General features: G+C 45.4%; 1 protein-coding gene across 1 annotated transcript in view; it reads right to left on the reverse strand.

Moving 5' to 3' along the window:
• LOC135200930 (multiple epidermal growth factor-like domains protein 8) overlaps positions 1-16,081 on the reverse strand; it is a 141,498-nt gene that overhangs the window by 87,802 nt on the left and 37,615 nt on the right. The window contains 4 exon segments of the mRNA XM_064229708.1: positions 2,223-3,467; positions 3,874-4,067; positions 4,433-4,570; positions 4,711-4,850. Coding sequence (XP_064085778.1) covers positions 2,223-3,467; positions 3,874-4,067; positions 4,433-4,570; positions 4,711-4,850 — 1,717 coding nt within the window.

A 16,081-nucleotide genomic window follows, 5' to 3' on the forward strand; every position in this document is an offset into this window, starting at 1 on the left:
TCTGACAACCTCTCCACCAGATCATTGTCTACTGACTGAATGCCTTTAATGGACAGAAATGTCCACTATACAGGCAGTCATGGCCAAAGACTCATTCTGTATATATGAGCTAACGACCTTTGGAGTCATGTTACGTCCGAGATGACACTCTACACCCAAAAACTGAGAACTATTAGTTCGAAAGGGGATACTGGTCAACCTCCAGACCTTGAGATATTAATTCTACCTATCGGTGGTGCCTCTTCCCCACACGAACCTGGTAGCGATGATTGTGCTACGATAAACTTTATCAGTCACTCATCCTTTTGAGCTTACCAGCCACTGACTTCTTGATTTTCTTGCTGATTGGGCTGTGACAGTCCTGGTTCGAAGATGAAGAAGAATTTACTCTTCTCTTGTCCCGAGGATCAGTCACGAAATCCCGTATCCTCCAACGCTTGACTGGTACACTCAGTGATGCCATCAAACTTAGCTATGACACCATCTAGAGAAGAAAACGAAGAAGACAACGAATCACGCCTTTTCTTTTTGTCTTACTTAGCCATTTTCACCTCTAGATCCTGTTTATTCTTCATTACTGTGTGTACCAATGAGTCAGAAAGCATACTAGGTTCTGGAGGCAGTGAAGTAAATCGAGAATCAGTAGGCTGTGACGTCAAGACTACCGCCATTTACAAGTGGTTTTGGCTGTTTATGGTACTCTTGCAGCCAAGATCAAGAAACCCAACCTTTTGTGGCATTTCTACTTTACAAGGATGTGACAGTCCTGGCTCGAAGATGAAGAAGAAATTATTCTTCTCCTCTTGGCATGAGGATCAGTAACGAAGTCCCTGATTCTAGCCTTTTCCAACTCTTCACAGCAGCCACACTAGACTAATTTTCCATCATTCACTTGTTCGACAATTACAACTACTACTTGTGCTTTCATATAATAAGGATGTAACAATCCTGGCTCGAAGATGGAGAAGAAACTTCTCCTCTTGGCTCTAGGATCAGCTACAAAGTCCCTATTTTTCCAGGATTGGCAGGAGAACGCACTGGCATCAAAGCCAGTCGCCTAAGCTTGATGACACCTAAGCGGAAGGATACAGAGGAAAGACTTGTGTCTTTTCCATTATGTGACTTATATCTCCTAACGCTTGTAATTTCTCTCAAAAACAATGTGCATTAAAAACCTCCAATCCGAAAGCATAGTTGTAAAGTACTCTTGTACCTCGAAATGAAAATGGAAGCATGTCTCCGTGTAGGCCGCAGCTGTGAAGTGACATCATGGCGGTCGCCATGTTTATGACATCATGGCAGTCGCCATGTTTATGACGTCACTGAGTTTCTCGAATGCGAAGCCAGCACCCTACCAGAAGTGCAAGGCTGTTGATGTTATTCTCGTAGGCATAGCAACCTGACATTAAAGGCTGCCTTGTTGCACTATCTGCTTCTTTACAGATGGCGACGCATCTGACCACCATACAGTGGATTTCAGGATAAAAGGGACATCCATCACATGGGATCCTGGGTGGCAACACGACGTTATACATCAAATCAACTGTCCTTCTTGGGTTGGTTCTCCTTATAAGCCTAACGCCGACTGCACACCTGCATCCTCTCTACCCACGTATCTGGAACGAAAACAAGATGGCAATGCTCACCTCTCCCCGCAGGGAAAGGAGCACAATTAGTCATAATTACTTCCCAAAGCACATCCAAATACATCAAAGCTTTGGATTACAGGCAATCCATATGAATATGAGATATTCCAAAGCACAGGTAACGAATTAACCGTACCTTAAGAGTTTTCTTCACCTACGACATAACTACACGATGAGTACTTCGACGTAGAAACCATCAAAGAAAATAACAGGGCGTTTATCTGCTTCTTGTGATATCCAGGAAGTCTCGATGCATGAGAAGGCTTCATGTTCACATACCTGGGAATTCCAAACAACAAATTGAAAACAACAGGGGGGCAAACTAAACTGGTTTTAAAAGGACGGAGCAAAGCACGTCCTCACTTGAAGGCGGTAAGAAAATTACTAATGGGGTCACGAGTTAATGAGGGGTATGTGGGTGGCTCCACATGTCTCGTGACCAAGCACAGATGCCAATAGTCCCTTGCATACACAATTATTTTAAACTTTACCGGTTTCCAGCTGGCGCTGAGTATTTATCCTAATGTTAAGACCGAAGGTTTGTTTCGTACATGAACAAATCTCAAATAACACTACCTTTGATTCTTGACACCAAGCGCATCTCCCAGGATCACCAAGGCAGGTTGTGCACGATTTTCGTTTGTGGCATGGGGCTGGACATTTGCCTATTTCCATAACAGCACCAGGAAATCTCCCCTTTCTTGAGCAATATGCTTCATCTGGCAGCCACTCACAAACTCCCGACCCAACACAATCATTGCAATATATATACTGTTCACAAGTGACACACTGCTCAGGTACCAGTGTCAGAAAGTGTTTTGTTGAAGGATCTGTAAGAGATGAGTTACTGCAATAAGTCTTGGGATCTTGACGATCCATACATGTGGAAGTGATGTGGCACCAACCACACTTGGCATCTGTAAGGCATGCGAGACAGGTATTGTGAGGTTTGCATGCAGCACCTCCCACACTAAAAGGCTCCAGATACTCTGAGGTCATTATGCCTCTTGATTTTGTGTGAGCATTCCACAAAATGCTCATCATCCGTGACTGCGGTGATAATGGTTTCAGTGGTAAGTGCACCTCCATTTTTGTTAAGTAACGTTGATCCCGTGATAGTACAGGAAAAAGTGCTCCTCCATCTGGTCTCCACCCAGTCTCATGACTCTCTTGTTTTGAATCTATACTAGCCACCAATTCAAGATTTTTAGGCTTTTCATCCTTTGAGATCCATAAAGATGCATTTAAATGGGCTGGTTGAACATACATAATCAAGTTCTTTGTTGACTGGACTCCAACAGGGTGAATAAACCCCATAAACTGTGCCAAAGTGCTTCCACCTGTATGCAGCTCACGTGCTCCTTGGAAATCCTGAGTGTCTGGAAGTGAGTGAAGTGTTGTATTCAAAATTGCAACATAATCAGGATTTGTACGATCCACTGGATGGCGGTAACGTATAAACGTGATGCCAGGTCTCAAGTCTTTCAACTGACAATCTTCTGGTGTGTCCAAATCGTGGCCATGTGGGCCCCACCAGCCTACCTGACCTGAGAGATTGTCATCAGGAGAACCACAACGACCTTGCCCGCCATTTGCCTCTTCTTTATCGTGGCATTTGGCAGTTTCAACACACCAAACACAAGGGCCATTGCGTGCTGTTCTCCCATGTACAGCGCAGGACTGGCAAGAGTGAAGTGAAGCACAAAGTCCTGGACAATGAGTAGTCTGAAGATTATTTGTACAGTTGGCACTTCGAGTGCGATCGTAACAGCTCATATCTGTAGGGCACCATCCACATTCCAAGTTGGAAACACATGAAGCCTGCAACAAATTTTGAGCTTTAGTGGTTGTAAAATCAATACTGGTATGTTATAAAAATCATGACTTCCACAGGACTAATATCAACACTGGAATAGTTTCAAGCAATTACCAGATTTATTGACACTGATATTACTGTCATATTCCAAACTTACGACTTGGTTTTTCTTTTAAACTTTTTTGCTACTTATTAACATGCAAACAGAGAAAATACTATTTTATAAACAATTTAATATTTTTTAGTCTGTCTTTTAAACTTTCTATCAAAACTTTCTCAGTATACATTTCCAAACAGAAAAATAACATGAATTAATAAACAGTAACTCGCAGGAATAATTGTAATATAACTACTAGGTATTACCAAGGAACCTGTCATGAAAGAAAATAGAGTATGTATGACTGGATGTACCTGAGTGGCATGTTTTCGACAAGCTTCGTCAATGTCAAACTCTTGATTAGAGGGGGTCACTAAAGAAGAAGGTAAAACGTATGCCAGAACATGACCGTTCACTGTGCCATGAAATCCACCAACAACCACCATGGTGTTACCACCACGCAAGAAGACACTGTGCCCATATACACCCTGTATCTTCGGATAGGGAACTGGAATAAAAACATTTTCATTTCATTAAAGCATCCTGTCTTAAGAAGTCACAAAAAATTCAAAATCTTTCTATTGTGACAGATGTGGTCTCGGAGAAATTTTACCACTTGTCGTGTAGATACATTTTTAGTTGTTCCTTTAAACAATACTAGTTTGTTGTTAACAAATACTTTGTGGAATGTGCTAGATAACTAGACCATTATACATCTGTAAAATATAGGTATCACAGTGTTGTTTGGGTAATTGTCAGAAAGTTTATAGCCAAAAAAATACTAATTTACATGGATAACATTTTTGGTCAACAATAAATCCCTAGCTTGATGCAAACTTAAAATCTATACAATCAAACCAATTTCTCACATACATGAAAGGCTGGGTGATGTCAGCTGATGAGACATCCATACATGGCAGCCAAGGTGATAAATATAAACTTGGTCATCGTAACACTTTTCTTCTTCCTTGTGTTTGTGCATATAACCCCCAAAAACCACCATGTAGTTCCCTGTTTGAAAATAACACAATTCACTGGCTGATTACTAATTACGAAGTTTATTCATTACAAAGCTGTTCAATAACAGAAATCATGAATAAAAGCAGACAGATATATTACAGTATTTAATGGGAAAGAAAAGAAAAACTTACCAGCTATAAGTGCAGTGTGAAAAGCCCGCTCTAACGGAATACGTGACATCTGGCTGTTATGAAGCTTAGGATAATTGACTCGGGACCAGTATCGCTTGTCAACATCAAATGCCAACAGATTGTCAGACAACTTAGAGAACCTGAATCAAAAATATCATTACAAGACTGCATTACTGACCTCAAGCTAAATACTAACTAAAAAAACCCACTAAATTATCAAAAAAATTATATAACAATGGTTTCCTAATCTTAAGATGGGCCAGTGAAGGGGGGAAAAATTTGTATATGAAATAAACAAAGGACGTTACAAATCAGATGTTCACATTCAAAATAGTGAATTAATAAAACTGAACAACTATATGAAAAGTATACATGAACAAGAAAAGAGCTTGTCCCCTTTAGCATATACGGTACAAGGTTATATTACTGAAGGTACTAAAGAATTACTGTTATGGTTAGTGTCTCTCTGGCGGTTATGTCTTTTATTCTGTATACTCTCATATTCATACTGGCTAAAATGAACTTACTCTGTGTCACGTGTAACTGAACATATACAGTGGTACCTCGACATACGAAAGTCCCAGGTTACGAAAAATGATATTGTTATGATACAATAAAGTTTCATACATACTTACCTGGCAGATATAAACATAGCTAAGACTCCGTCGTCCCCGACAGAAATTCAAATTTCGCGCCACTCGCTACAGGTAGGTCAGGTGATCTACCGGCCTGCCCTGGGCGGCAGGACTAGGAACCATTCCCGTTTTCTATCATATTTTCTCTCTTCCACCTGTCTCCTGCGGGGAGGCTGGGTGGGCCATTAATCGTATATATCTGCCAGGTAAGTATGTATGAAACTTTATTGTATCATAACAATATCATTTTCATACAATCAACTTACCTGTCAGATATATACATAGCTGATTGGCACCCTTTGGTGGAGGGTAAGAGACAGCTACTTATGGAATAGACAGGTAAACAACATATGTTGTAGGTATAAATAAAACCTTGGTTCCTACCTGATAGGTGGTAGACTTCGTGGGTGTTTGCCCAGTAGTCTGCATCACCTCAAGAAACTTTAGCGAGATATATGATCTATGGCCAAGAGTTCTTGTGGGTCTGCCGATGGGGTCTTATCCGCTTACTCGGCAGAGCCTGAAAGGACTTTGTCAATGGGTGCTGATCCACTTATATGACAATACACCTTATGAAGGAGCATACAACCAATCCCGACCACCTGATCCTAACCACATGTTAGAAATAAAGATTGTTCCGAGTTATCCCTCGAACTCTTCACAACAACCATAACTCAAAAAGCACAATACGCACACATACATAAATTTCAAAAAAAAAAAAATTTATACTCATCTAATTAGATATCACAAGAGTTTTTACTAAACAACAGAGACGGCCGCCCGTGCAGCACCAAGTCCTTTTTGTTAGAAGAGACTCTTGAACATATCTAAAAAGAAGGTAAGTATATACTTAAGGATTGGTGTTGGCTCCCATACCCAGGATCGTATCCGCCGATACGAAAGGACCCAGAGAAAAACATTTCTCATAGGTCACACAAACGTCTCTCAAGTAATGAGATGCAAATACTGAGTTGCATCTCCAAAATGTCGTATCTATGATGTTTTTAAGTGACATATTCTTTTGAAACGAGAGAGACGTCGCTACTGCTCTCACTTCATGAGCTTTCACTCTTAACAGTCGGAACTCTTCGTCAGGACAGATCTTATACGCGTCTGTAATGACGTTTCTCACAAAGAATGCAAGAGCATTCTTGGACATCAGTCTTGTGGGGTCTTTTACCGCGCACCAAAGACCTTGCCTAGAGCCTCCCATCTGGTGCTTTCTCTGAAGGTAGAATTTTAGAGCTCTTACAGGACATAGAGACCTCTCTGCTTCTCTGCCTACGAGACTCGATAAGTCTTTAACTTCGAATGACTTAGGCCAGGGATTCGTGGGATTCTCGTTTTTAGCTAAAAACAGGGTTTTAAACGAGCAAATAGCTGAGTCTCCCTTGAATCCTACTTTATCCTGCAGAGCATGTAATTCACTAATTCTCTTTGCCGTAGCTAAAGATAATAGGAATAGGCATTTCCTAGTGATGTCTCGAAACGACGCCAGATGAGGAGGTTCGAACCTTTCGGATGACAGGAACTTGAGTACCACGTCTAGGTTCCAGTTAGGAGGGACCGGTTCCTTAGACTTTGAAGTCTCAAAGGACCTTATGAGATCGTGGAGATCCTTGTTATATGCCAGATCTAATCCTCTATTCCTGAAGACTGCCGAAAGCATACTTCTGTATCCCTTTATTGTGGATACAGCTAGATGAGATTCTTCTCTCAGGAATAGAAGGAAATCCGCAATTTCCGCTACAGAGGTAGTGGAGGAGGACAACTTCTTAGTTCTGCACCACCTTCTAAAAACCTCCCACTTGGACTGATATACTTGTTAGTGGAGGTTCTGCGGGCTCTCGCGATCGCGCTTGCAACTTTACGAGAAAACCCTCTCACTCTGACGAGTCTTTCGATAGTCGAAAGGCAGTCAGAGCGAGAGCGGGGAGGTTTTGATGATACCTCTGGAAGTGTGGCTGTTTGAGAAGATCCATCCTTCTTGGGAGGGATCTGGGAAAATCTACCATCCACTCCACCACCTCCGTGAACCAGTCTTGTGCTGGCCAAAAGGGGGCTATCAATGTCATCCTCGTCCCCTTTGAAGCCACAAACTTTTTCAGCACTAGTCCCAGGATTTTGAACGGAGGAAAAGCGTAGACGTCTACGTGAGACCAGTCTAGCAGGAAGGCGTCTACTATCAGAGCTCTGGGGTCTTCCACGACCGAGCAAAAGACTGCCAGCCTTTTGGAGATGAACGTGGCGAAGAGATCCACATGAGGAGTCCCCCAAAGAGACCAGAGATCTTGACACACATCTTCGTGTAGGGTTCACTCTGTGTGAAGGACCTGGTTCCTCCTGCTGTGCCTGTCCGCCCTCACATTCCTTTCTCCCTGAACGAACCTTGTAAGCAGGGAGATGTTCCTCTGAGACGTCCAAAGTAGAAGATCTTTTGCAAGTTCGTAAAGGAACAAGGAGTGAGTCCCTCCTTGTTTCCGAATGTAGGCAAGTGCTGTGGTGTTGTCCACATTTACTTAAACTATTTTGTTCGAAATAAGAGGTTCTAGACTCTTCAGAGCCAGGTGTACGGCGAAGAGCTCTTTGCAGTTTATGTGCCAAGACACCTGTGCTGCTTCCCAGGTGCCTGACACTTCCTTCGAGCCTAATGTTGCTCCCCAACCTTTCTCCGACGCGTCGGAGTACAACACTAGGTCTGGGTTCTGGATTTTCAGAGAGATTCCTTTGTTCTCCTTCAGAGGGGGCAACCACCATTCCAAGTGCGGTCTCATCTCCACTGGAATGGGAAAGGCGTCTGAAAGATGTCCGGTCTTCTAACTCAAAGACCTCTTGAGGAAGAATTGAAGCGGACGTAAATGAAGTCTTCCTAGTGGGAAGAACTGTTCGAGCGAGGAAAGGGTCCCTAGAAGGCTCAGCCATTCCCTCGCCGACGTCTGTTCCTTCCCTAAGAAGAGAGAGACTTTCTGCAAACCTTTTGCGATTCTCTCTTGCGAAGGAAATACCCGAAAACCCCGAGAATCCATCTGAATCCCCAGATAGACTAAGTTCTGTCTGGGGGTCAACTGTGACTTCTCGAGGTTTACGAGTAATCCCAACGATCTGATCAGGTTTAATGTCAACGTAAGGTCCTCCAAGCACTGTCTCTCTGATCTGGCCCTGATGAGCCAGTCGTCCAGATACAGAGAGATATTTACACCTTTGAGGTGAAGAAACCTCGCCACATTCTTCATCAGGCTTGTGAAGACCTGAGGAGCTGTGGAAAGGCCGAAACACAAGGCTCTGAACTGAAAGATCCTTCCCCCCGTCATGAAACGGAGGTACTTCTTCGATGAAGGGTGGATCGGGACGTGAAAATAGGCGTCCTGGAGATCCAGAGACACCATCCAATCTTCTTGTCGCATGGCCGCAAGGACTGAGGCAGAAGTCTCCATCGAGAACTTCTCCTTCTGAACAAATTTGTTCAGAGAGCTGACGTCTAGTACTGGTCTCCAGCCTCCTGAGGCCTTCGCAACCAGAAAAAGGCGATTGTAAAACCCCGGGGAGTTTTGATCCAGTACTAGTTCTATCGCTCTCTTGTCCCACATCTGATCCACCATCAATCGAAGAGTATCCCTCAGCACAGGATCCTTGTACTTGGCTGACAGTTCCCGCGGTGTTGAAGTCAGGGGAGGACTGTCCAGGAAAGGGATAAGATATCCTTTCCTTATTACAGACATTGATGAAGCGTCTGTGTTGATACGTGCCCAGGACTCCACAAATCCCAGGAGCCTGGCACCTACTGGTGCTTGGAGGAGAGAAGCATCACTTTCCCTTTTTAAAGGGACGAAAGGCAAGACCTTTAACCCTTCTTCTCTCAGGAGCCTTCCTTCTTGAGGGAGCTCTGGAGGTCGGGCCACCTCAAAGGGCTGAACCGATGTACTCGGTCCTTTCTTTTCCTGCCGCAGTAGCAGGTTTCTTCTTCCTAGCTGACTGGGTAAGAAGATCTTGAGTCGCCTTCTCAGTTAATGAACGAGAAATGTCCTTCACTAACTGAGAAGGAAACAAAATGTCTGATAATGGAGAGTACAGTAGTGCTGCCCTTTGAGAGTGGGAGACAGCTTTCGTCAAAAAGGCACTAAAGACTGTCCTCTTCTTAAGAAGACCTGCTCCAAATAAAGAGGAGATCTCAAACGAACCATCCTGTACCGCTTTGTCAATACAAGACAGAATACTTAGAAGGACTTCTGGGTCGAGTCCTTCCGAATCATGGGCCTTCTTGGACATCACCCCAAGGGACCAATCTAAGAAGTTGAAAACTTCTAATACATGGAAGAGTCCCTTGAGGAGATGATCCAGCTCTGAAATGCCCCAAGTCACACGGGCAGAGTTCAAACCTTGCCTTCGAGATGCATCGACTAAGGTTGAAAAGTCCGCTTCTGCCGAAGACGGAAGAGAAATGCCCATATTCTCTCCCGTCTGATACCAAATGCCCCGTTTACCCAGCATCTCGCTGGGGTCGTGCAGAAGACCGTTCTGACCAACTCCTTCTTTGACTCCATCCAAGAATTTAAAGAATGAAGAGCCCTCTTCATCGAAATGGCGGGCTTCATTCAAAGAAAAGACGAAGACTTCTTCGCCTTTGCGCTCGAGAACAGAGCGCGCGGAGAAGGAGGAGCGGCAGGGGTCAAATCGTCTCCATACTCTTCCAGAAGCAGGGCTGTTAAAACTTTATAGTTAGAAAGTCCTTCCCTTCCCTGATACTCATCTTCCGAGTTTTCCTCCAACTCGGGGTCTAGAGGAGTCTCTGAAGATAAATCAGGACGTCTTTCCTCTGGGGGAGACAAACTCCTGATAGGAGAGGGACTGAGGGAATGATATTCCTTCCTCTTCAAAGTCTGAGCTTTAAGAGAAGCTTCCTTCTTGGTAGGCGCCAAAAGCCTAGACTTCACTCCATAAACGGATGACGCCTCACGCTTGGATGACGCTTCTCGTCCGCCAAGCGTCCTGGCTGACGCCTCGCATTTGTCTGACTGCTGACGACTGGATGACGCCTCGCGCCTGGAAGACGTCTCGCTCTCAACTGGCGTCCTGACTGGCGCCAAAACCTTGGCTGGCGCCTCGCGCTTATATGACGCTCTGTATGACGCCTCGCGCCTGTAAGATGCCTCACGTCTATCTGGCGTCACGTCTCTGCCATAGGGTTCCCTAGATCTCGATCTAGAAACCGAAACTTCTGCAGTATGTTTGGAAGACGAAGCTTCACGTCTGCAAGACGCCTCTCGTTTTGCAGGAGAGAGAGGACGAGTCTTTTTGATTGGAAGCGAAGCGTCCTTCTTACGAGGAGGATCTCTCGCTAACACTCCCACCAAAGAGGCTAGCTGTTCTTGTACAGCCAGGAGAATTTTCCTTGAAGCTTCTCCCACGTCATCTTCAATCGGGGGAGAAGTAGAAGGCAAGCGTTCTGCTACGTCCATGTAAGGTGAGGCTGACGCCACCTTCGCCTTTTTAATAGACGAAGGAGCTTCATCTGAGAAGCGCTCCGGGCTTGAATCCAATTCAGGTTCTCTCAAATGCCGTTTCAGAGGCCTAGAAAGGTCCGAATCCTTCCACCCTCGTTTAGGTGAGGGAGAGGGAGAGGAGGAGAAACACTCTCGCAGGACGCTTTTTCTATAGCGGCCCTGAGCAGCCTGAATCGAAACAGAGCCTGCTGAAGGGACGTCTGACCGTTGGGGATTCCCCACGACCTCCTTAAGGCTTTCGACTTTCCTTCTCCTCTGGGCATGGGAGCTTGGAAGAGGTCTAGGCCTGGGAGCGTAGCAGGGACGATCAAACGCCCCTCCACAACACTGGGAGAACTCACTTCACTGTACATTTCACTTTCACTACCCTTACCTTGTAAGTCCGCCATTTTGGACTTCATCTTATGAATAGTAGCTTTCAGATCGGCGATTTCAGAGGCCGATTCTGAAAGTAAAGCTTGTGAAGTCGACATATAGGGAGAATCCAACTCATCAGGATTAGATATAGGGTCAATCAAAGGCTCAATAGGCCTTGTACTCACCTTTCAAACGTCTAACCCTATCCCTCTCTAACTTCTTCAAATAAGAAGTTAAAGTCTTCCATTCTTCTGCATTTAATCCCTCACATTCATGACAGGTATTAGTAGAAGAACACTGAAACCCCCTACATTTACGACATACAGTGTGAGGATCAACCGAAGCCTTCGGTATCCTCACCCTGCAGCCTACATTCACACACCTTCTCACTCACATTTGAGTCAGACATACTGAGAAAAATAAAAAGCAAGTCCAAAATCAGTCCACAGTAAGCGTAATGCCAAAAAACCACGATCCAGATACGTCACCAAAAAGCCGAGAAACGATGATCAAAGGTTGAAATAAGAATCTAAGTCAGGAGGTAATAACAACAATGTTGATACCACCGGCGACAGAGAAAATATGATAGAAAACGGGAATGGTTCCTAGTCCTGCCGCCCAGGGCAGGCCGGTAGATCACCTGACCTACCTGTAGCGAGTGGCGCGAAATTTGAATTTCTGTCGGGGACAACGGAGTCTTAGCTATATATATATCTGACAGGTAAGTTGATTGTATGAAAATTCAAGTTACGAATGCAAATATGACAATTTGTCGAAAATTGCATTTTTCCTAACTATACAAACCTGAGGTCCTTTAACAATAGGAAGGTAATAGCGGCAGCTGCGGACGGTCGTAAGCTTCGAACAAGGGGAGAACGGTAGTTAACTGCTTGTCCGATCGTGCGCGCGCCCGCGCGCGCCCAGAGGTGAAGAATCACTTTTGCTTTAGGCCCATGCAAAAAGTTGCAGAGTGAGGGGTGGCATGAGGTGGGACTATATGTAAAGGACCTCAGGTTTGTATAGTTAGGAAAAATGCAATTTTCGACAAATTGTCATTTGTTCCGATACGTAATACAAACCCTCGGTCTTTAACAATAGGAAGACTCACTCTTTGGTGGGAGGAATCTGAGTCTTTTTTGGTGAACAGACTGGTTTTTCATCCAACCCTGGAGTGCCTCCCTGGTCGTAAGGGAGCCAAGGGAGGGATCCAAACCTCTGTCCGATATTTGATCGGGGTGTGCACCGCAGGATCAATGGTCAGACCTCTGGGCCAAGTACTAAGAGAGGGGCAAGCGTATCTCTTCGTACCAGCAAGCAAGAACTTGTTCCTGTTTGCAAGAGACAATCATAAAATGATGGGTTTGTCTCAATTTGGCATCCACTTCCTCCCCCTTGTTGGAGGAAGTGGTGGATATTTACTCCTATCCCTACTGAAAGGGATAGGATGGTGCTCTATTGAGTAGCTCACTGCATCTCGTCCTTACCCAGCAGGTGACGACCGTGTCCCTCTACCCAAAGGTAGAGGGTAAGAAAAAGATGGGAACGAGGAAGCCAGTTCACACTTCTCATTCCTCATCCATTTTTACGGTCACACCAGGACTCGATGCTGTTCAGCCTGCGAGGGTCTGGGTTAACTACACAACGTGTTGAGCAACCACCACGGTTCCCAAGGAAAAAGATCCAAGGAAAAAGATCCAAGGAACTGTGGGCAATATCCTGAAGGTAGAAGGAGGTGCATGCGGTCCGGTTGGACCAGGCGCCTGCCTTCATTACCTGCGCCACGGAGAAGTTCTTGCGGAACGCGAGAGAATGATGAAGAGGCGTCCACACTCATCCTGGGTGTCGAGTTTCTTCAGACAGCTCCGTCGCACCTTCACAGGACAAAGCAGCATAGCCTTCGTATCGGAGGCGGTGACGTCCATTAGGGAGGGTATTGTGAAGGACTCGAACCAATCGTCAGTTACCCGCAAGGGTTCTGAGTCTTCGCTACGAAGATCGGTACGAAAATCGAGCGTCACAAATCCCCCATCCCCTTTGTGCTTGACTTCTCAAGAGAAGTCATGCAGTTACCTAAGACGAAAAGAAGGGAATAGTCGTATGACCTATCCCTCTTCTCGACTTTGGATGTACAGTACTCATACTGACAAGCTATTAAGACGAAGTAATGATTGCTCTGGAACAACCGAACTAAGTCCATAGCATAGTTCGTAACTGACTCGGGCGCTCTGACAGCTGCCGACTGACTGGTTCGGAATCAGTAGAGGCAAGTTCGTCCAAGCATCCGGGTAAGTCACCCCCCCGTGGACCTTCGCCCTTTAAAGAGTTATGCTGAGAGACCAAACAAATAAAATATTTGTTAGTCACCGATGCCGGACGGCGTGGCGATGATTCTCTTAATGCATAAGCTCAAAAGGCGAAAGTCAATTGCCTTCAAAAGACGAGGTCCCTGATGGCAAGAAAATCTCATAGACGTTGAATCTCAGCTTAAGGAGAAACAACACTATGTGACGTTGAAGACGAAGGTAGGCAATGAATGCAACCTACGTCTTCCAGCTGAATCGAGAGAAGGAATCTCAAGATTCTAAACCTGTGCTTACAAATGACTGAAAACGCTAACCGCCATTTCATTGCTGTCCGTTGTGCAATGAAAGCGCGTTCTTCAGTAATGAAACACAGGGGAGAGCCGCTTGAAGAACTGCTTCTCATGGGCTGAACGTTTGGAAGTAGAGCTGGCAGGTGTGGGAGTAGGCGATGTCTTTCAATACATCTGCTAATCCGGGGTGAACAATGAACAATTGTACACCTCCGAATACAAGATATTTTGAGGACAAACTCAGATTCCGCAAAAATCATTCGCATTATCGGGATACGATGCAGCAAGAGACTATTACAGAATAGATATCTCTGTTTAAAATTCTCGCAATACCGAAGACGATGAATACTAGCGTTTCTCAGCAGTAGATGGTCATTCATGTATGCGAGAATCCCCGTTAATCAGAGACTTAAGTCCGTGATTGTTGGGCAGAGATACGGTTGTTATTCAATCAAAGCAGGTGAGAAAGACTAAAACAACCGTCTATCTCAAAGCGGCAGCTGATACTGAATGCCCTCGGGCAATTCAATACGCAGTAGCTGTCGCTGACTCGTCATCCTGAGTTGCCAAGTAATCCTTTCCACGAAGGAATGCGTTCGGCTAGAACCACCGAGCATAAAAAGATATGCTCGAGCAATTATATTTAAGCGAAACGAATTTCGGTAAATATAAAAGCTTAAATGGTGTTGTTGTGACAACACCATAAGTATATAAAATTGAAACTGGAAACTCCTGGGAGGTTGCAGCAACCCGGGTTGCAGTTCAATTAGAATACTTTTCGTCTAAGTCGCAATCCGTAGTAGAAATAAACCTCAGGATATGCTGCCTACCCCTCGGGGACCACATTCAAACTGTCTTAGCAGAATCATGTCGCGAGGTTAATATACGTATATATTTGTAGGATTCTGAACAACGATCTCCATCCTAAATTCTTTCCTTCAAGAAAACAAAATAAGGATTGGAGATCGACCACCTTCGTTCTCTATTAAAGAGAGTGAAGGAGAAGTCTTCCTCGAAGGAAAGCTTCAATGGTGAACAGAATACTAAGACGATAGTTCCAGCCAAAACTGGATATTCCCGTCCGTTCTTCTCTATTCCAGGTTGGTCGCCTACTGTGAGATAGTCTTCTTTCAGCAGCAGTCTTTCCCTAATGCTAGAAATTCCAGGAATTCGAGCCATAGGCGAGGTTCCCGATTATCGTGTAACATATCGGGGATTCTCGTCTCGCTCACTTTGGACCGTGGTCTCGCCTAAGTGTTTGGAGATCGTAAGAAACTCTAACACTCTGAATGCGCTAGAAATTCCGTAGAATTCTAAGCAGTCTGCGAAACCCCCACCGAATTCGTCAAACGATGTCGGCTGGGTGGTCCTACGTCGATTCCCGTAGAAATCGAGAATGGGGCAGGATCCCTCCTCAACGACCGGGGCTTACGTCAGGTAGGACCCGAAGGTCCCCCCTGGTAGCGCAGTCCCCAACGTGGGATCCTACAGAGAAATCTCTGTAGGATCCTTCCCCTTTCCCTCGTAGCCGTAAGGAGAGAGGGAATGGGGGAGGAATTGGATACTCGCTCGCTTTCCAGTGGAACTAGCAGTTGGAGAAGAGTAGGAGCAGCCATCGCCTTGCGGCGATGGCCTCTCAGAGTCTGGGAAAACGTATCGTCAGGAGAAAACGTTTTCCCCGAGGAGGGTTACGAACTCTCACTGTAGGTAAGGGTCTGCCGCCACTGTGAACGTCGTCTGGGTGGGGCTGATCGACACCTGACAGGAGAGAGCCGATACCGTCCTCCGACTCATTCCAGTCCTCGTCGAGGTCGAAACCTCTCAGGAGGACCGAAGGAGTATTAAATACGGTGTCCGAAGACACGTAGAAACGCGCTGTCGCAGTAGAGGAGGTGGAAGTAGCTTGATCGACCGGCCAGTAACTGAGAGAAGCTTCTTGTCCGGAGACGAGAGACTCTGGTTCAAGACAGAATAGGCAAGCTCCGATCGCGGCATACCCACCGTCGGTTTGGGTTCCCTCTCGGGCCCCAAAACGACTCGAGCAGAGACATGGGCTCTGCTGGTGGGAGCGGCGATCCTTCCCCCAGGTCGTTGTGCTGACGAATCAGTGCAATAACCTGGGTAAAGTTACTCTGAATCTCGGAAGTTACAGCGTCTTGAGGAGTAGGACCGTCCAGTCCCTCCAACAAGAGCAGCTCCCAGGACCCTCCTCCTTCAGAAGAAGGACCAGCAACAGATCCCTGACGGTTGCCTCCAATCACTTCGCGCGTACGTCCTGGTTGGTC

The sequence above is a fragment of the Macrobrachium nipponense genome, chromosome 27, assembly GCF_015104395.2.
Source record: "Macrobrachium nipponense isolate FS-2020 chromosome 27, ASM1510439v2, whole genome shotgun sequence".
Taxonomy (NCBI): domain Eukaryota; kingdom Metazoa; phylum Arthropoda; class Malacostraca; order Decapoda; family Palaemonidae; genus Macrobrachium; species Macrobrachium nipponense.